Here is a 26,181-nt window from a genome sequence, read left to right as displayed (position 1 = left end):
AAGGGCTCGCATTCAGGATCAGTGATGAGGAACAAAGGTGACAGGATCTTGATTTCTTCCTCTTGCATTGTTTCAGACATAGTCATAAAGTATCAGTAACCCAGTATCTGAGTCTGGCAGTTCAGTGGCTCTGTGGCCTCCTTTCTGATATGTAACTATAAGGGGAAGGGTGTTGTAAGGATAAACACCAGATAGGGGATGTATTTAGCATAGAATCAAAGGAGAAAACTTGAATTGTAACTCCTGCAGAGTTAGGGGGCAGAAAAGCAAACTTAAAGACATGCAGAAGTTAAAAAACTAGGAATGTTCAGGCCTGCTCACTGTTTTCTTTATCTTCTTTGTTCTCAGGAAAGGGAAAGAAAAATTCATTCCTCTTTTCCTTTTCACTACAACATTATGACAGTGGAACTCTAGGTTTTAGAAACCTTTATTAATATGACAGGCAAAAAAGTGATTTTTGTGTGTGTGTTATTTTAGAAATTCGTAATGAGATTGAACATTTTTTCATGTTTATTGGTCATTTATGTTTTTTCTTTCATGCATTTTCTGTATTGTCTATGTCCTTTGTTCATTTTTCTTTTGGATATTTTTTTCTTGTTGGTCTGTAAGCATGAAACCAAGCAGGACCCTGTGGGTCTTCAGGGCACAAAAGTCTCTCTGTGCCTATTTCTTATTTGTAGGAAATAGTCTTCATACAGCTTCCATGACCTTCCCTGAGTTCCCAAGGGCAGGTTCAAAGAGTTGCTAATCAAGGACGGGAGGAAATGCAGAAACAGAAAAGCAATCAAGAAACACCGGTACAGCCTTGGGACAGGGTCAAGGTTTCCCCCACTCAATGAATATACCCAGCAATATCTTTGAGCTATTTTGCAGATACTGAAACCCCTACCAGAAAAAGTTAACTATGTGCTTCCCACAAGCATGTAGACCCCAGATTGGCTGGACCAGAGATGGACAATGCTGACTCCCAATTACCCCATCACCAACCAGTCAGAAGAATGGCTATGAGCTGATCACACCCGTCCGTCTCTTTGAACTGTTACTATAAAACTCATTACCTCCTCTGGAGCCACCACATAGTTTTGAGGGCATTAGTCTGCTGTGGTTCCCCTTGCCTGGCAAAGCAATAAATCTGTTGTTTTCTATTTCACCCAAAGCTCTGTCTCTGAGATTCAGTTTGGTACTAGGGTACAGAAGCTGAATTTCAGCTACAAGCATGGTTTGTTAAGGTGGGTTTTAGGCAAATTAAGTGTGAGATAATACATGCATAAGATATCCTGTAAGTCATTGAAGACAAATGTGAAAGGCTCGGCGGAGTAGACTCTGAGAAAAGGACACGGACAGCCTCTATGGAAGACTGACAAAACTTTACTTCTACAGCGAGTCTTTATACATGAGAGCAAGGAAATAGCTTACAAAAACCAAGGTTACACAGATGGAGCTTGAGCATGTACAAAGTTGATAACAGCAAGTTTACAAAGTTCATGAGACACATAGACTCTATTTTCTCAGGATCAAAAGACAATCTGTTTTCCTCAAGGCAAGCTTGTTATTCTCAGCACTATTCTCAGGCAGTCGTAAAAGCCATAAGTTCCTCCTCCCCCGGGGGCTTGAGCTCCCCAGGGTCATTGTTCCTGCCAGCTGGAGAAGGGAGGCAGTCCTATCTTAACAACTCAAGTCAAGGCCAAGTCTCTGATTGTCTGTGCTGGGGGGTCTCCGTCTTCCCTCCTTTCTTCCCTCCCAGCTCCCTCAGGATGGGGTTGCAGATGCGTCTATCTTGTAGGAGGAGATGGGGAGGGGCGGTGGGCAGCTGTCTGAAAATAGCTCAAGGGTATGGAGTGTCCATGGGGTCTTAAGTCCTGGTTTTGACACCTAGGATGAGAGCGTTGCATTTTGGTCCTCGTGGCTTTCAGATATCCAGTTGGAACCAGATGGACAAGAGTTCATTAGGTGCAAGGTCTGTTAGTGCTCTAAACTTGTGTGATGACCAGCTAGAAGGTGCAGGAAATGTTTCCCAGGGCAAAGCATCGAGACATGCCCGGCGGCCCTGGTCCTTCGCCAGTTCCTTGTGAGGACCTTCTCCTCAAGGCAGTCACATAGTTTCCCTCAGCATTTTCTCCTTTTCTTTTTTAGTGTTAGGACTGCAGCCATCATTTTTTTTTTTTTTTAAAGAAAAAAAGTGTTTATTTAAGCCATCAACTAGGATCATAATAAATAATGCAATATACTAATGTAATAACAGATGTTCTCATGCATTTATCACATTTATAAATATACAAGAAAGCTGGCTTACAGGGCTGTTGGGACAAATTTGGAAATGTGTAATTGGCAATACAGTGAAAGTTAACAGTGTTAAGACTATCAAACAGATTTTCTTTCCTATCATTTTTTAAAATACATCCTCTATATATCTGTGACTAAATGGTAATGTTCCCTTATAGTTTCTACTTTTTATACACATGCCAGAGCTAAGCCAATTGTCAAAGATCCAGGTTGATAATTTGTTATTTATCAATATTTCTAATGGAAACCAAATTTTAGAAATAATGAAGGTAAAAACTCTTTTGCATTTCAATGTGGAGGCTGATGTATTGCATGCCAGAATCACTTAAACAATAAATGGTGCCTGAATGAAATAAAATCCCAAAGTAGAAGTCTATAAATAGTAACCTTGATACTCAATATAAAAATGCTATTGTAATATAATGTCTGTAATTTGGCAAATGACCAAATTATCTGACTGCAACAGTGATGAACTTTGATTAAAGCTTAGTTTTGCTAGTAAATTTCACATAAAGAATTTAAATAGGGTAACCTTTAACATAAAGCTTTAAAACAAATAATTTAAACATATCTTAAACACTGAAAATGTGTCTTTAATTGTTATTTACAGTTTATCGGTGATACCAGTGTATAGCTTCACTGGGTCACTTGCCAGTCTTGCATCCTTTTTTCAACATCTGCTATTGCAATCTTCTTTATAAATACTTAGGCAAATCAGTTTAGTGAAGGAGAGCGATCTGTGGTCCAGAGTAATTCAATGTATGGCCATTTGGTTTGGAGACAGCGTTTAATGGGCGTGTCATCTGTCTGTAGCAGGGGGTCTTCAAACCCCATAACAACTGCGGTTCCTTCCACATACATTACCTTTTCATTGTAATTTGACTGTTTCAATCCATTGTAGTGGTAGACAGTAAAAGACTCTGGACCACTGGAACCCTGATCAGGAAAAAATTCTTGAAGAAATGGACCCAATAATATGATTCCTAATCCTTCTGGATCTAATTTATTCTTCATGAGATTTATATATTCAGGATCTGAAACGAGGTCCAATGCTTTCATCACATCTTCTAGAAGTGAGTCAGGTATGAATCCATTATCTTCTGGATCATAAGTTTGAAAAACTCTTCTGGCTTGTTCTGAAGGAGCCTCAGGGGCAACTAAAGCCATATCCTTGGCAAAAAATACGGTGAGGTGAGTTTCACTGCCAACAATCCAAATAGGGAATTTTGGAGATTTCAAGTAAGAGCCAACCTTATAGCCTGCCTTCAAGGTTACATACTTAACCTGGGGAGAGTGCGCCCACCAAGCCCCCGGCTGCCCGGACCGCTCTGACGGGGAAGGCACAGAGAGCAGGCGCAGCTTCTCGTTCCGCGCTCCTGTGTAACACCCGAGGGCTGGAACCTCGCGCAGCGCGGGGCGCGCTCCATGCAGAGCGGCCGGGAGCCTGAGCAGCGCAGACGGAGAAAGCAGCGTCAGCCCCTCCCGGCAGCGCCAGCCCGTGCAGCCATCATTTTTATTCCTGTAGCTTGGGTTTGGGAGGGTATTATCTAGAGGGTCGGAGGACCATAACACCAATGCATATAATGAGAATTATTAGAACATATGAGACAATATGAGCAGATGGAAACCAAGATCGAGGGTCTAGTGATGACAAGGCGGAGATTAATGCATCATAAAACTTCGAACTATATAATTCTGGGGGTGAGTGAGAATAACTGTCATATATTTGTTTCTTCAATTTTTCAACATCAAGACTCATGTTAGTTTTCTGTAACAGCAAATGAGCTTTAACCGAGTCCCAAGGGTACTCAGAGGCATTGTAGGGTAAATTAGTAATACAAAAGTCTGTAGATTTCCAATGACATTTCAGTTTAAGTTGTAATTTTAATTGATTTATTTGGTCTCCTACATATATCAAAGCATCCTGTATTTCATCTAACCGGGCCTGGATCTGCTGATCAATTTTTGCTTGTCGTGTCCACAGCTCATGGGAATTGTGGTGCCATAAAGTGATGAACTCATGATTTTGAATGGAATTATGTAAGGCCATGCCTGACACAGTGCCAAGAGACACGACTGTTATGAGGCTAACAATGCCCAATATAACCCAATCAATAAAGCGTTTAGTTCTTTTAACAACTCTTTTTAATAAAAATGACAGAAACCTAGCGTCAGACCATGGTTCATCAAGAGAAATAGGTATCCATAATTCCGCTCTCTGTTTCATAAGGAAAATTCCCTCCCTACTATGATTGAATGGCAAACTATGGTTTAAGCAAGTGTAGAGTTTACAGTTTGTGCAATGTACTAGTTGTGTAGACTTTGTAATAATGAATTCTCCTATAGCAAACAGAAAAGGAGGGCGTACACATGCTTGAATAAACCCAGTGCCACTATAAGTGATAGTATAGTTTTGGGGGCCTGAAGTACGAGCATGTCCTACAAGGGTAGCAAATTGGTGTAAAGAGGCGGGTATTTTCCAGATGTGCCAATGTTCGGGCCCAAGTTGAGGATGGATCATACGGGGCCTGGGTGGAGATAGGCCACCATTATACCAGTTGAGGATATCATTCTGTTGATGCCATAATCCGCTCAAAGAATGATTAAAGCTAATATTTTTTGTCCCATCGCAGGTTTCCACTTCCCATTCAGAGCAATTAACAAACATTCCATGTGGTCCCCAATCAACAAAGGTAAAATTCAAATAACGAGATATTTTTCCAAAAATTCCCCGGCACTCAGACCATAATAATGAAGGACCCTGATGTTTCTTTCGCCAGGATACTGTTTCACAGGGAGGTTCACCAGGCAAAAATAAAGCATCTGTACTGTTAGAAATTTGCCCATGATAGTACCTTTCAGATTGATTTAACAGAAATGAAGCGGCAACAAAAAAACCCATCCTAAAACCTGTGCCATTATTATAGGAATAACCCCACCATTGAGGGAATATAGACATGCAAGGAGGACTTGCACCGAAGCAAATAGGTAAAACGTTATACCCTATGGATATGTTGACTGCTTTCCCCTCTTCATCAGGGTGAGTAGGTCCAGCTCTAGACCATGGAGGAGGGAAGTATTGGCTATCATTAGTGAAGACCAGAGGGCTAGGTTCACTCCAATCAGCAAACTGCAACAGAGGGGGAGCAGGAATGTAAGTCCAGTATGTATAATTAGCACTCACTGCCGATGTACAGGACAATACAGCTAGCATACCCAAGAAAAGTTTATCAGGAGTCAAAGGGGTTCCAGTTGCTTTCAGTGCATCTTCAGCTTTTCTGGTCAGGTTCTTGATCTGTGCCCCAGTGGGATACGGTTGAGCTGGGGCAGTTCTCCTTCTCTTCCATTGCTTCTCTTCCTTCAGTGACATTGTGGCCATTCTCTTGGTGATGTGGGTCACCCATTTCTTTGCTCCCGAGGGATCCTTGTTGTCAAGGACGTATATACCACTGCGGGGCCCAGATGTCTTCTCCATCTGTAGAGACAAGACCATATCCTCTGCCTAGGAGCTTTAATACCCTTGGCTTCCAGTTATTAAATCGTTTAACCCAAACATCCAAATTCAAAACTTGCTCAGAAACATTAGTCTTGGGCATATTCAAGAAATGCCTTTTGTCTCTAGTCATCTTTTCTGAAGATTCATTCAAAACCTTTATGGTAAGTAAAGCAAGAGGTAAATATCCTTTTGGGCCATATTTTGTATAGAGTGTCCCACCTTTTAATTTATTTAAAGTTAATTTAAGGGTCCTTTGGGCCCGTTCGATAATGGCTTGCCCCTGGGGGTTATAGGGGATTCCACAAAGATGAAGGATGTTCCAATCCGAAAGAAAAGTCGCAAAACCCTTTGAAGTAAAAGTGGGACCATTATCAGTTTTCAAAGTATGAGGTAGGCCCATCACTGAAAAAGCGGACAGTAAGCCCTGGATTGCTGCTTTAGTTGACTCAGAAGAGGCAGGAACAGCCCAGATGAAGCCTGAATGGGTGCAACTACAATGAAAAGCAGAGAGGAAGGGGCAAAGAAAAATGGGTAAAATCAGCTTGCCACAATTCATCAGGATGAAGGCCGCGAGGATTAGCTCCTGATGGTGACATCCATTGATGTAATGGGAAACAGACAGAACAAGATCGTACAATATCTCGAGCAGCAGATAAAGGTATATGATAGTGGCCATGTAGGCGATTAGCACTGGTATGAAGGAGCTCATGTTCTTCTTTTGGAGAGGAGAAGAGAGCACTTATTAATTTACCAACCTTATTATTTCCAGCTGCTAAAGGTCCAGGAAGACCTGAGTGAGCACGGATACGTTTAATATAGAAAGGGCATGAACGTGATTGTATGAGAGTCTGAACAGACAGAAACAATTGAGTCAATTCCAAATCTGAAGAAGAAAGTAGAGCTGTGACAAAATTAGGAAACATGGAGGCAATATATAATGAATCTGTAAGTATATTAAAAGGGGAAGATTCATAGTCTAGTAGAAGATATAAAGCATAAAGTTTAGCTCTCTGAACAGAGGAAAAAGGACTTTTTACTCGTTTCATCCAGTGAGGACCACTATTCCAGAATATCCTTGTTTATTTCCATCTATGTAGTAGGTAGGTGCTTCTGGAATAGGGGTTTCAGAAATGATGGAATTGACAACAAAAGGAGTTGTTTTCAGAAAGTCCCAAAGTTTACCTTTAGGCAAATTTGGAAGTAAAGTTCCTTGAACATCAGAAAAGGCAATCTGTATCATGATATTATTTTGTAATGCTGCATTAAATTCTGTTTTTGAAATGGGGATATATATACCATCAGGATCACATCTAGTGAGCGCTTCTTTACGAGCACGACCCTGATGAACAATAGTGCCAATAAGCTCAAGATAAAGGACAGTTTTTTTGGCCTGTTTTGAATGGAGATATATCCATTCTATTGGGGGATTTGCTTGTGATATAACAGCAGTAGGAGATCTAATAGTGGGAAAAACATATAAAAAAATTGGAAGATTAGGTGGATACGATGAACGAAGCCGTCAGCAATATGTTTTTCTACTAATTCTAGTTCTCTTTTTGCCTCAGAGCTCAGATGGCGAGAACTGTTTAAGTCTGGAGGTCCTTTTAAGTTTTAAAAAGATTTTGAAAAGCATATGTGGGAATGCCCAGGGAGGGTCGCAACCGATTAATGTTGCCCAACAATTTCTGAAAATCATTTAAAGTCTCCATGAAATCCATTCTAATGGACATTTTCTGTGGTTTTACTTTGTTTTTTGTTAAAAGATAGCCCAAATAATTAAAAGGCTCTGTACATTGGATTTTTTCTTCTGATAACGATTAAGCCATGACTTTGTAATTGCTGAACAGTGTCTGAAAAAATTTTGTCTAATTGGAGCGGCAAAGCATCGGCCAGCAGAATATCATCCATATAGTGTATAATATAAGCGTTAGGGTATGTGTCCCTCACAGGCTGCAAAGTCTGGGTGAAAGATATTGGCCGATGGTGGGGGAATTTTTCATACCTTGAGGTAAAACTTTCCAATGATATCTCTGAACAGGATGAATATTATTTGTCGTGGGAATAGAAAAGGCAAAACGTTGCCTATCTTCCTCATGAAGAGGCAGTGTAAAAAAGCAGTCTTGAAGATCTATAATGATAACAGACCAATTTTTTGGAATCATAGCAGGATTTGGAAGACCAGGCCATAATGCTCCCATGGTTACCATGGTGTCATTAACATCGCGCAGGTCAATAAGCATTCTCCATTTACTTGACTTCTTTTTAATAATAAATACAGGAGAATTCCATGGAGAAAAAGAAGGTTCAATTCTCCCATAATTCAATTGTTCCTCACTAAATCCTTTGAAGCCGCTAATTTTACTGTAGTCAGGGGCCACTGGGCAGTCCACACAGGTGCATCAGATCTCCATTGTAGGCGTAGCGGCGATAACTGGCGATAACTCAGTGGCCCCGATCAAAAAGGTTCATTAAGTACAAGTCTTGCTTTAGTTTGTTGTAAGAAATCTTGGCCCCAAAGATTAATAGGAACTTCAGTAATATAGGGTTTTATATAAACTGTAATTTGGTCTGGACCATGAGCTTGTAAATAGGAAACACTTTCGAAAGTGGTTAAGGAATTAGCTTCTCTTACACCAATTATTCTGTTAGAGGCCGGTCGCATGGGCCATTCTGGGGGCCATTCAGAGCGGCGTATAATGGAGATATTCGCTCCAGTGTCTAGCAGGCCCTCAAAATTTTTTCCCCAAATATTAAGTTGTAATAAAGGTTTTTTAAGTTCATGTAATAAAGTAGTTAATCCTGCAGTAATGTTAGTGCTACTGAAACCCCCCGTTGTGGCAGTGGTAGAAGTCTTTTGTGGTTTTATATATGGTAGAAGAAGTAACTGAGCAAACCTGTCACCTTTCTGCAAATGTAAATTCCAAGTGACTTGAACCATTAGTGAAATTTCCCTTACGTAATCCTCATCAATAACTCCAGTCATAACTGTGAGCCCTTGCATGGTACAACTGCTTCGACCTAAAATTAGTCCCACGGTTTGAGGGGGTATCGGGTGGTAATACCCAGTGTTAATTTTATAAGGAGAATTTATCATCAAAAGTTCCATATCTTTAGGACAAGGAATATCAACATAAGCACTATGTTGCATAGCTGCCTGCAACTGAAGAATATTATGAGGATTCCCCTCTTTGTGTGCGGGGCTGAAGGGCAGCCCCGTATTTAGTTTCCTGACTGACAGTCCTTTTTTTGCAATAGTAGATTCCCCACTTTGTCATATTTCGACTTGCATTCATTTAGCCAATGATTCCCCTTTTTACATCGCGGGCAAGGTCCGGGAGGTTTCCCTTTCTCTTTGAAATTCATAGTAGGAGGAGGTTGCCCTGGTCTAGTGGGGAGGTGGCACTGCTTCTTCAAATGGCCGGGCTTCCTACAATTGAAACGCTTCAAATTCATAGCCTTTTTGTGCAGCGAGAGTTTCCATGGTTGCAACTTTAGCTCTATGCTGAATGGAACCAATGTTTGGACAGACTTTCATATAATCCATAATAGATCCGGTTTCTCGAATTGGTCGGATCACATTCTGACAGTCCTCATTAGCATTTTCAAATGCTAACTGTTTTAGCAACATTTGCTGCAGATTAGCATCCTTAATGGATTTCTCTGTAGCGTCTTTAAGTTTTCCTAGAAATTGGGCATATTCTTCCCGTGGCCCTGGAAATATTTTGACGAAATATCCATCAGACAGAGCACTGTCAACCTTTGCCCAGGCATGCAAGGCAACCTCCTTTATCCAATATACCATGGGTGGGGCAGTATTTTGTAATTGAGCCCCCACCTCAGCCATAGTGCCGGTTCCTGTTAAAATGTCAAAAATGAGCTGAACAGGATTTTTGTGACTTTGTTGTTCCTGTAAAATTTCTTTTGCTTCATCATTAACCCACATTTGCCATCGCAACAATTGTTGAGGAGCCAAAACCATTTTATCCACCGCCGCAAAGTCGGTGGGGAGCCAATGATCCGCCCAGTTCCGAAGGAATTCAAGACAGTACGGAGAAGTGGGCCCATGAAGAGTGCATGCTTTTTTGAAAGCAGAAACTAAAGTAAAATTAGCAGGGTTCCAGGTAACATGACCTGGTTGTGGTTGGTTAAATACGATGGGGAATGCGCGTTTAATTAGGTCCCGTGGTGGCAAAGCATTGAGCAGGGGCTGACGGAAGAGCGGTGCTAGGGAATTCCTTCGGCGGTGGAGGAAAATTACTTTCGGTTTTAGGAGACCAAAAATCACAAACAGCAGATGGCTGTTTGCTCTCATGGCCAACATCGGTGGGTCCCTTCTGATTAAAAAGAACATTCTTATGATGTAAAGCACCTTGCATATCCTTTTCATCTAATTCATATTCATGTAAAGATTGCACCGTTTCTACTTCTACATCAACCTTTTTGCCATCAAGCTGTTCAATAACAGTCCGAATCAATGCCCAAGTAACCCACCATCGGGGAGGAATTTGAGCACCTCAGCGATATGCAGTTAAGACATTATTTCAAACACATTGCCATCCTTGTTCATTTAAAGTCCCTTCCTCAGGAAACTAAGGATTGTATTCTAAAACAAGCTGGTAACATTCAGTTAACTGATCAACAGAAACGTTAGTGCCGAATTGTTTTAAAAAATGATGCATAAGTGAAACGAAAGGTATCTTATTTGCCTGGTGTCCCATTGTCTGCTTACCTCCTTCTGCAGGAATCTTTCTCCGTGTTCAACTCGTCGTGACTTCGAGCCCCACGTTGGGCGCCACATGTGAAAGACTCGGTGGAGTAGACTCTGAGAAAAGGACATGGACAGCCTCTATGGAAGACTGACAAAACTTTACTTCTACAGCGAGTCTTTATACATGAGAGCAAGGAAATAGCTTACAAAAACCAAGGTTACACAGATGGAGCTTGAGCATGTACAAAGTTGATAACAGCAAGTTTACAAAGTTTACGAGACACATAGACTCTATTTTCTCAGGATCAAAAGACAATCTGTTTTCCTCAAGGCAAGCTTGTTATTCTCAGCACTATTCTCAGGCAGTCGTAAAAGCCATAAGTTCCTCCTCCCCCGGGGCTTGAGCTCCCCAGGGTCATTGTTCCTGCCAGCTGGAGAAGGGAGGCAGTCCTATCTTAACAACTCAAGTCAAGGCCAAGTCTCTGATTGTCTGTGCTGGGGGGTCTCCGTCTTCCCTCCTTTCTTCCCTCCCAGCTCCCTCAGGATGGGGTTGCAGATGCGTCTATCTTGTAGGAGGAGATGGGGAGGGGCGGTGGGCAGCTGTCTGAAAATAGCTCAAGGGTATGGAGTGTCCATGGGGTCTTAAGTCCTGGTTTTGACACCTAGGATAAGAGCGTTGCATTTTGGTCCTTGTGGCTTTCAGATATTCAGTTGGAACCAGATGGACAAGAGTTCATTAGGTGCAAGGTCTGTTAGTGCTCTAAACTTGTGTGATGACCAGCTAGAAGGTGCAGGAAATGTTTCCCAGGGCAATCGAGACGTGTCTGGTGGCCCTGGTCCTTCGCCAGTTCCTTGTGAGGACCTTCTCCTTAAGGCAGTCGTGTAGTTTCCCTCAACAACACAGGATAAGGCCAACAAGAAAAGAATACTCACTAGGCAAAATAGAGTACAGATTTGAGCCTGAAGAGGAAAAGAATTCAGCAGAAGCGAAAAATGAAGTATTCACAGTGATCTGGATAAGCATAGCCTCGTGTGATCCTTACCAGCCATGCTTCCCTGTATTATACAATTTAGTGTGGCAGGCATGACTGCAGAAGTCCAGTCTTTTTTGAATTTTACTCCCCAAGAACTGTATATACAAGAAGCCCCAGGCATTCTGATTCATGCCCAAATATTTGTCTGTCTAGCTATAAATTTTCCTTCTTAAACCCAAAACTCAGTGTACCCCCTTGAGGTCAGAGGATTCCACAGAACAGCCCTGATGTTGTAACACTCCAAAATGTGCTGCTGTTTCTTTGTTGACTGAAATGCCTAGTACACTGCCTTTTGAAACCCGAGCAGACCGAAGGCATGCCCTGACCAGCCCACGCTGTTGTTACCCGTGAAGAAGAAATTCATAGGGCCTGGACTCCATCTCAGGCCTGTCCGTGCTGGTCGTGGGCGGCCACCTCTCCAGTGGACTCTGAACTCTGTGCTTAGCGCTTATGGGAGTGACAATGGAAGGATAAGACCCCCTCTGGGCAGGGGAATCTTGAAGATCACATCCAGGTTACTAGGAAACATACCGTAATCACCCCTGTCTCCGGACAGGTCATAAATTTTTTTCCGTATCTATCGGTATGTAACCACAGGCTTATCGATTATTAACTGGTTGGAACGTGACCACAGGCTTATTAACTGTTTGGAATGTAACTGCGGGCTTATTGATTATTAACTGTTTGAACACATAACACGTGAATGATGGGGTTATAGTAGTTGTATTTACCCTTCCTTTGTTTATGTAAGTCTCAAGGAAATTGGGGTGGTGGGTTTGGATACATACACATGGGGTATAAAAGATTTTCACAAATGCTGGTTGGGGTCCTTGGCTAAGAGGAGACTCTGCGCTGGGCCCGCCGGTGTAATAAACTGCACTCCACTATTTGCATTGTCCTTCTGAGTGAGTTTGTTTCCCGGAAAGCGTGGCTCTAACACCCAGAGACCATCTGCACTGTCACTGCTCTTACTGACCCTGAACCTCACGGTTGCTGTCTACTGACCCAGGCCAACCCAACACAGTGGCTGTAATTACACCACAGATCCTAGCCCAGGCGATGGTTGTTCTCTTTGTACAAAGGAGAAATGCACAGTTTGTTGTCATGTAGAATTGAAACTGTACCCTATAGGGTTAACAGAAACTGGCATCTTAAATCCCAAGTGTGTCTTACAAAACAGTAGATAAGCGAATAGGTTTATTAAAACCCTCTCTGTTTGTAACCTCCCTTCACTACTTAGTAAATGAGTTGTTTTTCTTAAACAACTAATTTAGTTGTTGTTTTTCTTAATTGTCTACCCTCCAAGCTTCATGTAGCCCAGATAATATATTACAGGGCTCCTTAACCACCCCTCTAGATAACGTCTCTGACGTATGGGTCACTATGGTAACAGGTGGATTTAAGTTGTTTTCTGGAAACTTAGAGTTGACTCTTACCCAGTTCAAACTGGTCAAGAGTGGTTGGGACCACCAGCCCCCAGACTGGGCCTGCCCAGATGTCCAGTGAATAACCTTTTGACGTCAGGAGGCGAAAAACTGCACCATTTTTGAACATGTATCCCATGAAGAAGCACGTAACCCAGAAACACCTCTGCAGAACAACGATTATCTCACCTTTACCCTACCTCCAATCACCTTTCCCCACAACTAAAACCACCCTGCTTTAAAAATTTATTTTATTTTATTTATTTATTTTTGGCTGTGCTGGGCCTTGGTTGCTCAGCAGGCTTTTCTCTAGCTGAGGCCAGCAGGGGCTACTCCTTAGTTTCTGCCTGCAGGCTTCTCATTGTAGTGGCTTCTCTAGTTGCAGAGCATGGGCTCTAGGGTGCTCAGGCTTCAGTAGCTGCAGCTCCTGGGCCCTAGAACACAGGTCAGTAGTTGTGGCGCATGGGATTAGTTGCTCTGAAGCATGTGGGATCTTCTGGAATCAGGGGCCGAACCCATGTCCCTATATTGGCAGGTGGATCCTTTACCACTGAGCCACCAGGGAAGCCCCGCCCTGCTTTACTATCCCATAAATATTTTGCCTTCCAGAGGGCAGATCTGAGACTTGTTCTCCCATCTCCTTGCTTGGTTGCCTCATGAGTAAACTTCCTCTGCTATAAATAGTAACTGGATGTGCACCCAGTATGACTCGGCCTGACCACCTTCAAATGCTTATCATTCGCATAGGTACTTGCCTGAAATCCATCAGAGTGTTCAGGTCTCTTGAGTGAAAAATTTTCATGGCCAAGCAGAATCTTTGGAGTTGGTTCTGGGATACAAGCCTGCCTTTTCCCCAGGTTGCTGGCCTCCTGAATAAAGGTAAGCTTTCCTTTTCCAATCAGTGCTTCCCTCTCCAGTACTGGCTTTAGAGCAGTGAACACTGGAAGCTGAGTTTGGTAACAAACATCTTTGTCCAGCTTACGTTGAATAGCCATCTGCTGCTCTTTTCTCTCAGTTTCTCAGCCGCACTCACTCCCATGTTTTTAAGGACAGTTGTGTTCTCCTGCACATATGTCTGTCCTCACCATTTGTCAGATGGGAGCGACCCTGTAAAGTCTGTGAGAATTCTGCCCCCACACCCCCTTCTCACTGGAGACTTATAGACCAGACTTTCTAGGTAACTCTTTCCAGTTTCTCTAAGTTTCTTTTCTATCGTCTTCTCCATGTTTTCACCAACCTTTCCCCATACTCCAAAAGTCTTTCCAACAATAGACAAAACAGAAAAATTACAAGCAATTCTTTTCTAAATCCCCAAATAGGTTGAGCACAATTTTCAAGTATTCCATTTTGGTACCAACATTCAAAGTCTTGCAAAAATCTTTCATAACTGTGAGGAAGGGGTTCAAAGAGATAGCCTATGATATGGAAAGATAGCAGAACATATTGAAAATACATAGAAAAACTGTCTGGAAACCCAACTATAAATCAAATTGCTAACAGTGCTATTTATAGAGGAAGAACAGAAATAAAAAAGGAAAAATTATTCTCATGATCCCTCAACATAGGCTCTTCTTATTTGAAGTTTTAACACTTGTTTTAGAGAAACAAATAAGGATTGAACCCAGTCTCCTGCATTGCAGGCAGATTCTTTACTATTTGAGCTACCAGGGAAGCTGTAATAGAAACAGCAAATATATTGGAGTTACAAATATTACAAAGTTCATTAAGAAAGGCTTCTGGGTACATGTTTCTTGGCACAGAGTTTGGCACTTTGTTACGTTCAGATACTTACACTGATGTATCTAAAAGGTCCTGATCAGGTCCTTCATGGTGCCAATCAACTGATGAGAGGCTGGGAAGGAGAGGCCTAAGGAGCTGCCGTGAGCTAAGAATACATCTCTCCTGGTCCCAACCACAAAGCCATCAAAACTACCAATAAAACATACTCTGGAATGAATGTTAAGATGGTTGCCTCCTGTACATGTGGTAGGAGCTAAGAAGAAGGTAACATAGATGAGATATCCTTGAAATTCTCTCAGTCTTTGAAGAACAGTTAAGTGTTAGGAAAAAACCCCGCGGGAGGAAAAAAGCCGCCTCTAAGGACCGGTGGTAAAGGCCTTTATTAAGCGTCGCTCTAGGGCAGAACTCCCGGGGGCGGGTGAGTGAGGAGACAAAGGGAGTCTGCAAGGTATGAGGGGTGGGGAGCGGTTTTATAGTCCGGGTCGGCGTCCAGGCCAGGTCTTTTCATAAAAGGAAGAAAGCGCGGGCTACAGCGGTGGTCAGTGTCCAAGGGCTCTATGTTGGTACCTGATTGGACCAGCCTGCAGGGGGCCAGCCCCTGGAAGTTTAGCCAGCCTCCGGAATTTGCCTTGCAGCACTTTCCCGGGGCATGCCCTGACCTTTCATCCCGGCCTTTTTGTTATAGGACAAGGGGCGCCGGTTCTCTCTGGCTATTTCTTGCTGAACGGGGGCGATGAGGGGTAGGGGCCAGCCGGGACGAAAGGTCAGCTTATGCAGGATTGTGAAGTGGGTCTATGTCTTTTTGATTGAGTCGAGTATAAGCTGTTAGGAGCATGGCCCGTCCGGTCGCAGCCTGCGCTATTTCTTGGACCCAGCGAAGAATAAGTTGGACGAGGCAGGGGCCTGTGGTGAGGCCCAGAACCAGCAGGAGTATAGGGCCTAGAAAGGGCAAGAGGTATGGGAGTAAACCATTGAGTCCGGTCCAGAGGGGGCTTTCTTGGAGCTGTCTGCGCCTTTGTTCCAGGCCTGATGGTTGGGGCCGATAGGGGATGTGGAGATGCCAGTCGATGTCCAGGGCCATAGCCACCTGCTGGGAGATCTGTGAGAGTATATATATATATATATATATATATATATACATATATATATATATATATATTTTTTTTTTAAGAGAGGAGTAGGGCAGGAGGGGATGACCAGAAAAGAGTGGGCAAATAGGCAGGAATCTAATTGACAGGGTGGTGGTTGGGTTTGGAGCGGACATGAGGGTTGGCCATCAATGCCCATAACCGAAACCTGGGAAGGACGTAAAGTGTCCCCGACAGAGGGAAGGACCGAATAGGTAGCCCCCGCATTAACCAGACTTACCCGTTACCTGGAGCGTTACCCTGGGCTTGGCTTGGGTTATCGGGGTTCCCGAGTCTGGGCGGCGTCAGCCATCGTCGAAGCTCAGCAGCTCGAAGGCCAGAGGAGGGCAGGAGGTCTCCCTGGGGCGCTCTGGTCTCCAGCCCCTAGAGGTCGGGGCCCGAGAGGCCTGGGGACAGTCACTAGCCCAGTGCCCTCGCTGTTTGCACAACGGGCACGGCTTGGAAGGAGGCCGTGGATTGGGGCACATCTTGGCCCAGTGTCCTTCTTGGCCACACTTGAAGCAGGCCCCCAGAGGGGGGTTTTGGGACCCCGAGCCCGCCGCCAGCCGCAGGGCCGCTACCAAGGCCTGGGTTTGTTGGTTTAGGAGGCTCGCCTGAAATTCGGCCTCTTGCTTGAGCCTTGCCTTTTGGCTGGCCTCAGCAGTTTTTTTTACGGGCGTTGTAAACCTTAAAGGCCATTTTTACCAGGTCTCGAATAGGGGTCTGAGGGCCGTCCTCGGCCTTGGCCAGTTTTTTTTGGATGTCAGGTGCGGATTGGGAGATAAAATGATTGGCCAAGGTAGCTGACCCAAAGGGGGACTCAGGGGACAGTCTGGTGTATTGAACAAGGGCCTCAGTCAGCCGATTAAGAAACATGGCTGGGTTTTTGTCGGGCCCCTGAGTCACCTCATCTAGTTTGAGGAGGTTTACAACTTTATGAGAGGACGTTTCCATCCCATCGAGGAGACACTCTATCATATAGCGTACCCGCAGCTGGCCGCCACCCCCTTCCTGGTAGTTCCAATCAGGGTCGGTGTCAGGAACTGCCTGAGCTCCTGGGGGGCGCTCGGGGGAGGGGTTAGCACTGTGCCGCTGATCGGCCTGAGCCCTGGCTGCCGTCCAAACGGCCTGCCTCTCTTCGGGGGTGGTGGTAGACCCCAGGATGACATATATGTCCTGCCATGTTAAGGCATAGGCGCGGGTCAGACCAGTAAACTGCTTAATGTACTGAGTGGGGTTGGAGGAAAAGGATCCCAGCTTGGCCTCAATCTGTGCTAAGTCTTGGAGAGAGAAGGGGACGTGGACCTGGGCTAGACCCTCAGCTCCGGCTACTTGTCGCAGAGGGAGTAGCGGGGCTGGGGGAGGGGGAGGGGAGGCCCCTGGAGGGTTGCTGTGGGAGCGAGTGTGGGAGCTAACCGGAGACGAGAAGGGAGTGACGGGGGGAAGGGGAGGATACAAGATAGGGTTAAGGGCCGGAGGATCTGGGGCCGGCGGTGGAGCCTCGGGGGCGGGAGCAGGAACAAAAGAGGCCGGAGTAGGGTTAGAGGGGGAGGGGTTAGGAGGGGCCGGAGAGGAGGGGGAGGGGCGAGAGCGCATCGCCCAAAAGGCCTGAACATAGGGGACCTCAGACCATTTTCCCTTTCTCCGGCAGTAATTATCTAAATCACGGAGGACGTCAAAGTCTAGTGTCCCTGTGGCTGGCCATTGTGAGCCATTATCTAGGGAATACTGAGGCCAGGCCTGTGAGCACAGAAAAGTAAGCTGCTTGGGGCGGATATCTCTCTTTAGCCTTAGAGTCTGCAGGTTAGCCAGCAGGCACTCTAAGGGGGTGGAGTATTGGGGATCGGGTTTGGAGGCTGTCGATCCCATGACGACCACGAGGCATGGAGGCAACCTCCGCTGTCCGAATGTCTTCAGACAAGTCAAGGGGAGCCGGAGGTCCGTGTAGTCGCGGGGAACGTCTTCCTCATGACCGCAGGGACCCGGAAAGGCCGAAGCCGGAGGTCTACTCAGCCGCTGGGGACGTCTCCCCACCAGCTGGTGACCGGGAGGGCCCAGTAAGTGCGCACTCGTTACAGGGCCCTAGGAGGTGATCGTCAGGGAATGCAGGCCCCAAAGCCGAAGGGACTTACTCCGTATCCTGCCGTCCGGGGGGTTGGTCAGCCGCCTGGGTCCGAGGCTTCCGCGGCGGTGGAGCTCGAGGGGGCCTCAACGGCAAGTGCCGGGGGCCCTCACCTCGGGCCTCACGTTGGGGCACCAGATGTTAGGAAAAAACGCCACAGGAGGAAAAAAGCCGCCTCTAAGGACCGGTGGTAAAGGCCTTTATTAAGCGTCGCTCTCGGGCAGAACTCCCGGGGGCGGGTGAATGAGGAGACAAAGGGAGTCTGCAAGGTATGAGGGGTGGGGAGCGGTTTTATAGTCCGGGCCGGCGTCCAGGCCAGGTCTTTTCATATAAGGAAGAAAGCGCGGGCTACAGCGGTGGTCAGTGTCCAAGGGCTCTATGTTGGTACCTGATTGGACCAGCCTGCAGGGGGCCAGCCCCTGGAAGTTTAGCCAGCCTCCGGAATTTGCCTTGCAGCACTTTCCCGGGGCATGCCCCAACCTTTCATTAAGTATCTCAGATAATGTGTGTGACAGAGCTTTAAAAGCAAATGGTAGTGGTTTAGTTGCTAAGTCGTGTCCGACGCTTGCAACCCCATGGACAGTAGCCTGCCAGGCTCCTCTGTCCATGGGATTCTCCAAACAAGAATACTGGAGTGGGGTACCATTTCCTTCTCCAGAGGATCTTCCCGACCCAGGGATCGAACCCAGGTCTCCTGCATTGCAAGCAGATTCTTTATCAACTTAGCTACAAGAATACAGAACTTTAAAAGCAAAATTCTTGAACAAAGTTATTTGTTAGAATGTATCTAATTTTTGGATTTCCCAGGTGGTTCTAGTGGTAAAGAACCTGCCTGCCAATGCAGGAGGCATGAGGGATGCAGGCTTGACCCCTGGGTTGGGAAGATCCCCTGGAGCAGGGCATGGCAACCTGCTCTAGTATTCTTGCCTGGAGAATCCCATGGACAGAAGATCCTGGAGGGCTACAGTCCATAGGGTCGCAAAGAGTCGGACATGACTAAAGCAACTTAGCACTCACGCATCTAATTTTTATTAGTGAGGGAATCAGGAATTAAGCAATTAGACAGTAGAGTTGGTTTCCTTGCTTTCACACACACACGAACATGTATACAGTTAGCAAAAGGAAATGTGGCCAAGTGAGATACAAACCTGGGTAACATTCTACAGGGTAATAAAACCATAGTATCTTCTGGGTTAATTTCTCTAAAGGTTATAAAATCATAACACCTTATCAAATCCTTCAGGGTAACCTTTAACTTTCTAGGGCTATGGCACCATTTGCCCTTTTGTCAGTTGTGGGTGTGGGTCAAATATACCTTGAAAACAAAGTTACTAGCATCAGATAAGGGTAAACCAGGACTGCATGGTTCCCCTCTCCCTCCCTACTGAAGAATCTCCCTCCAGTATTAACTTTGAAAGTTCTCAAAATGTGTCTTTGTAAGGGAGCCAGTATTTTCATGTACCACCATGGCTAGAATTGTGTATAAAATAGGAATAAAGGCTCCAGGAGGCACACCTAAGGATTCATCCTGTGACTTTCAGTATTTGGAACATGTGAAATTGGTTTTAGCTGCTCAGAAACATCTATTATCCACCAGTTAGTTCCCCAGTGAGAGCTCTTTAGGCAAAATGATCATTCCCTTCTAGCTGCCTTCACAACCAAAGCTGCTGCTTTTAAATTCAAGAGTCATGTAAAATAGATAGCCAGTGGGAATTTGCCGTGTGACTCCAGGAAGCCAAACCCAGCTCGAGCTCTGTGACAACCTAGAGGGGTGAGATGGGGAGGGAGGTGGGAGGGGGGCCCAAGAGGGAGGGGACATATGTATACCTATGGCTGATCCATATTGATGTATGGCAGAAACCAAAACAATATTGTAATTATCCTTCAATTAAAAATAAATAAATTTTAAAAAGAAATGAGTCAAAGAACTGCTTGTAAAGTCAGGACCAAGTGAAATTATGGTGGCAGGGCTTTGTTCTTCCTTCTTACCTTTGTATCCTTAGTCCTAACATAGCAAATACTCAGTAAAATGAAGTAAACATATACAAGCTTAACTAGATGATAAACATTAATGCTTCTTGTCTGTAAACTTTACCTAATACTAAATGGAGTTTGTGAATTGCCTGTTCATGTTTCAGCATCTTTTCAGGAAGTAAGGCAATAAGGTATCCTGTTACCCTCACCTTCATGTCTTTGATTAGTGAAAATCTTCTATACGTTTCCTCATCTTCCTCCATTTGTGAGGCTGAGTCCTCTAAATTTTGTCTTCCACAAATGATTCAAAGAGATAGTAACCAAGTGTGTCCCCAAATTTGGCTCATTTGTGGTTCTTAAAGGACAACTTCTCTTTGAGAGTAATATTAATTTCTCAGCCATCAGAAGTGAACAGAACACTTTGTTGCTTTGTACTTACTGGGCATTAACTATGACTTGCTTCACAGAGACAAGGAGAGAGGAAGTCATTTTCAAGACAGAAATATCATTATTGGTTGATAGGCCCTACAGTATTCTCACAAAGTGTATAGAAATCATTCAAGTCCATTCTTTACCTGGTTATTTGTGATATAGTTTTAGGAAGAATCTTATTATAGCACAAAAGCATTTAACTATTTGAGGTGTGTTTGTGTGTGTATTTGTGCATGTTTGTGTATGTGTGTATGTGTGTGGAAGAGGTAGGCACTTAAATGTTGATTCGATTGTCTGAGAAATAATCTAGATTTAAAGAGAGAGATTGGTCCCAAGTCACATGAACTCTGTGTTAAGGCACAACCAATCCATGGACAGGTGCTATGCTCGCTTCACCCTCTGGGCTGCCTCACATGGGGACTAAGAGGATGCCTGAGTCTATGAACTCAGATGCAGCTGTATTTAATGCTTAGATCCAAGAATCTGACATTAGTCATGGCTCCAGTTCTCTGGGTGAGGCAAGATGCAATTTGTTCTGAAAGGGCAACTAAGGGAAGGAAGCTCAGTGGGGAATGAGCTGGAAAGAGGAAAACTCTTTAGAATCAAGTGGTACTTGGTTCTCATAGCCAAAGCAGGAAACCTCCTACAGTAAAAAAGAAAAGTGTGTTCCCTGCTTTAGAGAAAGCTCCAGGGGAGCCTAAGCCACAGTTCCAGTGTTCTCAGAGAACACTGACTCTCTGTCACCACCAAGGGAGAGGTCAAAATGAATATTTCACTTCATCCAGTGTGGGAATCCAGTTGGAACTCAGAGGAATGGAGATTAAGACAGAATCTTTGATTTCTTATTCCTGATTCATATCTTGTCCTCATTCTGTCTCTGAGTGATTTTCCTAAATCTTTTTGATTTCCAACTCTCTTCCATTCTCTGGTCATATGTGAATAACTGTATGTAGAAGATTAGGACAAGGAAATAAGTTAGAATTAAGATACAAATATTTGTTTTGCAGCTTTCCCCCAAGCCACCTTCTGTGCATCTAGAAAGCTAAGTCTGTGTGTTTTTCTAGGGCATAGCATGTTTTCTCTAGCAGAAATATGGTGAAGGGTCTCCGGGGTCAGTAAATCCCCAGCCTATAAGAAAAGTATGACATAGCAACTTAATACCCGGGAAATGAGTATGAACTCAAGACTTCAAAAACATATATATTTTCTGACACTGACTTCAGTGCCCCAGCAGCAGTAGCATTCACTCACCACTAACTCTCGTGTGTACTTATAATGCCAATGTTTGGGTCTTTGATTTTTTTCACCAAAAAGGAGCCTGGACTTCTTGGACTGTAGCATTTTCCAAGATTAGAAACAGGAAAAAAATTGCAATGGGTCAGGAAATATCCTTCTATTGCCAGAAAACAAGAATTCTTTAAAAATACATTTGAGTTAGTGCTAAAAGGGCATAGGCACCATATTAAAGGTGTTCTTGTTTGGTGGTTCAGACTGAACCACCTGGGTCAGATCCCTGGTTCGGGAAGATCCCCTGGAGAAGAGCCTGGCAACCCACTTCAGTATTCTTGCCTAGAAAATTCCATGGACAGTGGAGACTGGTGGGCTGCAGTCCAGGGGGTCACAAAGAATCAAACATGATTAAGCAACTAGCGCTTGTTGTCAAAATTTTGAAAAATTCACAGTCAAATGATTATTTTTTAAGTTTCTAATGATAAAAGAAAAAGATTAAAATGTAGGAAAAAAGATGGATACAAGACAAAAGAATGGTGAAGATGAATAGATCTGTCCAATTTTTACTTATTAATGATATTCAATAGTGAATAAAACAGTAGGCAGCTTTTCCTTTCCAGTTTCTATGTCTTGCTAAAGGATAATTTTTAAAAGCAGCCATTCCAGAGCCGTGCTGGTTCTGCAGCTCTGTGGCAAGCCTCGGAGTCGGGGTTCTGTTCCGCAGGATGGGGTTTGTTAAAGTTGTCAAGAACAAGGTCTACTTCAAGAGATACCAAGTGAAATTCAGAAGAAGGTGAGAGGGCAAATACTGACTACTATGCTCGGAAACGATTGGTCATCCAAGATAAAAATAAGTACAACACGCCTAAATACAGAATGATTGTTCGTGTAACGAACAGAGATATCATTTGTCAGATTGCTTATGCCTGTATAGAAGGAGATGTGATAGTTTGTGCAGCTTATGCTCACGAACTCCCAAAATATGGTGTGAAGGTTGGCCTGACAAATTATGCTGCAGCATATTGTACTGGCCTGCTGCTGGCCCGCAGGCTTCTTAATAGGTTTGGTTTGGACAAAATTTATGAAGGCCAAGTCAAAGTGACTGGAGATGAAGACAATGTGGAAAGTATTGATGGTCAACCTGGTGCCTTCACCTGTTACTTGGATGTAGGACTTGCCAGAACTACTACTGGGAATAAAGTTTTTGGGGCCCCAAAGGGAGCTGTCAATGGAGGCTTGTCTATCTCTCACAGTACCAAACGGTTCCCTGGTTATGATTCAGAAAGCAAAGAATTCAGTGCCGAGGTGCACCGAAAGCACATCATGCGGCAGAACATTACAGATTACATGCGTTACCTGATTGAAGAAGATGAAGATGCTTATAAGAAACAGTTCTCTCAGTACATAAAGAACAATGTAACTCCAGACATGATGGAGGAGATGTATAAGAAAGCTCATGCTGCAATATGAGAGAATCCAGTGTATGAGAAGAAGCCTAAGAAAGAAGTTAACTATGATGCTTTGGATGTTGCCAACAAAATTGGGATCATCTAAACTGAGTCCAGTTGGCTAATTCCAAATATAAAAGTTTTCACTATGTAAAAAAAAAAAGAAGTTAAAAAGAAGAGGTGGAACCATCCCAAAATGTCACTTGCCCAGAAGAAAGATCGGGTAGCTCAGAAGAAGGCAAGCTTCCTTAGAGCTCAGGAACAAGCTGCAGAGAGTTAAACCAAACCACAATTTTCTATCAAGATTTTTCAGATAAGACAATAATAAACTTATTGAACAAGCAAATAAATAAATAAATAAAAGCAGCCATTATTTCTATATGACATTCTTATGTAGATATAGAATCTATGTGACTCATTAATTAATAAGGGAAACAGCCCTGTGTTACCACTTGATCAAAGGAGAATTCAAAGAACTATATATATATATATATATATATATATATATATATACACACACACACACAGTCAGTAAGGAATGCCAAAGTAAATTTACAAATAAATGAAAATGGGTTTATTTACAGCAATAATAAATTGCATTCAACTGTTAATTTGCATTTCTATGGAAAAAATCCTTTGTGCTGAAATATTAGTTCACTACAACTTACATTGTCATAAAATGTTTCACTTTGCCAACAAAGATCTGACTAGTCAAAGCTGCGGTTTTTCTAGTAGTCATGTATGGATGTGAGAGTTGGACCATAAAGAATTCTGAACACCAAAGAATTGATGCTTTTGAACTGTGGTGTTGGAGAAGACTCTTGAGAGTCCCTTGGACTGCAAAGAGATCCAACCAGTCTATCCTAAAGGAGATTAGTCCTGGGTGTTCATGGGAAGGACTGATGCTGAAGTTGAAGCTCCAATACTTTGGCCACCTGATGGGAAGAACTGACTCATTAGAAAAAACCCTGATGCTGGGAAAGATTGAAGGCAGGAAGAGAAGGGGACAACAGAAGATGAGACGGTTGGATGGCATCACCGACTCGATGGACATGAGTTTGAGCAAGCTCTGGGAGATACTACTGGTGTGAAGGACAGAGAAGCCTGGCGTGCTGCAGTCTATGTGGTCCCAAAGAGTCAGACACAACCGAGCGACTGAACAACAACTACAAAATGGTTTATTGTGGAGGAAAAATATGACTTTCTTCTACTTTTCTATGTCCTTTGCTGGGACTGTTGTAACAAAAGACAAATTCATAAGAGAAAGCATACAAATTTGTTTAATATAAGTTCTATGGGACACTTCATAAGGAAATGAAGACCTGAAGTGGTTGTACTTGAGTGTTTTAAGGTTCGGTCTGATGAAGAGTAGAGAGTGGTGGAACAATGTGATAGGACAAAAAAGGATATGAGCCAAGTATAGAAAACTGTTCAGATTCCTCTCTTGGAGATAAGGATGTTCCTTTCCCGAAGTATTGAGAATGTACCACTCACACAAGGATTTATTTTTTAATTTTATTTTTATTTATCTATTTATGGCTATGCTGGGTCTTTGTTGCTGCATGGACTTTCTCTAGCTGTGGAGAGCGGAGGCTACTCTCTAGTTGTGGTGTGTGGATTTCTCAGTGCTGTGGCTTCTCTAGTTGCAGAGCCTAGGCTCTAGGGGATGAGGGCTTCAGTTGTTGTGGCATATGGGCCCAGTAGTGGTGGTTTCCAGACTCTAGAGCACAGGCTCGATAGTTGTGGCCCACATGGGGCTTAGTTGCTCTGTGGCAAGTGGGATCTTCTCAGATGAGGGATCGAACCCAGGTCTCCTGCACTGGCAAGCGGATTCCTATCCACTGCACCACCAGAGAAGCCCTCACATGCTGCTGCTGCTAAGTCACTTCAGTCGTGTCTGACTCTGTGCGACCCCATAGATGGCAGCCCACCAGGCTCCCTCATCCCTGGGATTCTCCAGGCAAGAACACTGGAGTGGGTTGCCATTTCCTTCTCCAATGCATAAAAGTGAAAAGTGAAAGTGGAGTCACTCAGTTGTGTCCGACTCTTAGCGACCCCATGGACAGCAGCCTACCAAGCTCCTCCATCCATGGGATATTCCAGGCAAGAGTACTGGAGTGGGGAGCCCTCACATGAGGGTCTTATAAACTGCTTCAGAGTAAGGCAAGCCCGCCCTGCACATGCTGTCTCTCAGATTTCTTCAACTTAATATATTCAATATGCCAAGGTGCCATATTTTGAGGTAGTATGTCCTGAACCCCATCAATCAATCAATAGAAAATTGTGCTAGACAGGACAGTTAACAACTTTTTTTTCCAATTTCAAAGTCTTTCACAATTTTTCCTCACAGCCTGTTTATAAAGTATATGCTGCTGCTGCTGCTAAGTCACTTCAGTCGGGTCCGACTCTGTGCGACCCCACAGACAGCAGTCCACCAGGATCCCCGCTCCCTGGGATTCTCCAGGCAAGAATACTGGAGTGGATTGTCATTTCCTCCTCCAATGCGTGAAAAGTGAAAGTGAAGTTGCTCAGTCGTATCTGACTCGTAATGACCCCATGGACTGCAGCCTACCAGGCTCCTCTGTCCGTGGGATTTTCCAGGCAAGAGTACTGGAGTGGGGTGCAATTGCCTTCTCCGTATAAAGTATATAAATGTCCTTATTTTTATGTCTATATACAGAAAAGAATATATACAGGCAATAGTAGAGGTAGATATTGTTACAAGAAACAGAAAAAATGATCACCACCACCAGCCACATGAAGTAATAGAATGAGGGTTTGATAGTTTTTCAGCACACCCATTAGTTGTGCAAGAAGATAATGTATTCCAAGAAAATAAAAGAGCCATTTATACCAAAGAGAATAGACTACATAGACTCAACCCCTAACCACCCAGGAGAAGATATATCTACATCTTTGCTATGCAAAGTGTGGTTCAAGGACCAGAGCATTAGGATCACTTGGGAGCTTGCAAGAAATGTAGAATCTTAAAATAAGGAAAGAAAGAAAGAGAAATGTAGAATTTCAGGTCCTATAAACCCAAAGAATCAAAGTCTGTAGTTTAACATTGGAAAAGACCCTGATGCTGGGAGGGGTTGGGGGCAGGAGGAGAAGGGGACGACAGAGGATGAGATGGCTGGATGGCATCACCAACTCAATGGAC

The 26,181-nt window shown here is 43.9% G+C and overlaps 2 protein-coding genes and 1 pseudogene across 2 annotated transcripts; 1 reads left to right on the top strand and 2 right to left on the bottom strand.

Annotated features, from left to right (window-relative positions):
* Positions 1 to 1,367: 1,367 nt before the first annotated feature.
* LOC122673736 (endogenous retrovirus group K member 25 Env polyprotein-like) lies at positions 1,368 to 10,695 on the bottom strand. The gene is made up of 3 exons (XM_043871580.1): positions 10,509 to 10,695; positions 3,795 to 5,758; positions 1,368 to 2,154 (listed from the first exon to the last, which is right to left on the bottom strand). The coding sequence occupies exons 1-2, from the start codon at positions 10,614 to 10,616 to the stop codon at positions 3,827 to 3,829; spliced, it is 2,040 nt and encodes a 679-aa protein (XP_043727515.1). The 5' UTR covers positions 10,617 to 10,695; the 3' UTR covers positions 1,368 to 2,154; positions 3,795 to 3,826.
* Positions 2,237 to 3,794, bottom strand: LOC122673848 (ubiquitin carboxyl-terminal hydrolase MINDY-3-like). Its single transcript, XM_043871780.1, has 2 exons — positions 3,776 to 3,794; positions 2,237 to 3,659 (listed from the first exon to the last, which is right to left on the bottom strand). The coding sequence occupies exons 1-2, from the start codon at positions 3,792 to 3,794 to the stop codon at positions 2,998 to 3,000; spliced, it is 681 nt and encodes a 226-aa protein (XP_043727715.1). The 3' UTR covers positions 2,237 to 2,997.
* An 11,594-nt stretch (positions 10,696 to 22,289) lies between the features above and the next one.
* On the top strand, positions 22,290 to 23,359 carry LOC122674330 (annotated as a pseudogene).
* The last annotated feature ends 2,822 nt before the right edge of the window (positions 23,360 to 26,181 follow it).

This window comes from Cervus elaphus, chromosome 18, assembly GCF_910594005.1.
Source record: "Cervus elaphus chromosome 18, mCerEla1.1, whole genome shotgun sequence".
NCBI classification, from domain to species: domain Eukaryota; kingdom Metazoa; phylum Chordata; class Mammalia; order Artiodactyla; family Cervidae; genus Cervus; species Cervus elaphus.
The sequence above is the reverse complement of the archived record's forward strand: the minus strand, read 5'-3'. Positions and strand labels throughout refer to the sequence as shown.

Coding starts and splice junctions, on each gene's coding strand:
- LOC122673736 (XM_043871580.1), bottom strand. CDS start 10,616: ATGTCCTTTTCTCAGAGTCTACTCCACCGAGTCTTTCACATGTGGCGC. Junction 5,759..10,508: donor AAAGATTCCTGCAGAAGGAG/GTAAGCAGACAA, acceptor TTGTCTCTACAG/ATGGAGAAGACATCTGGGCC.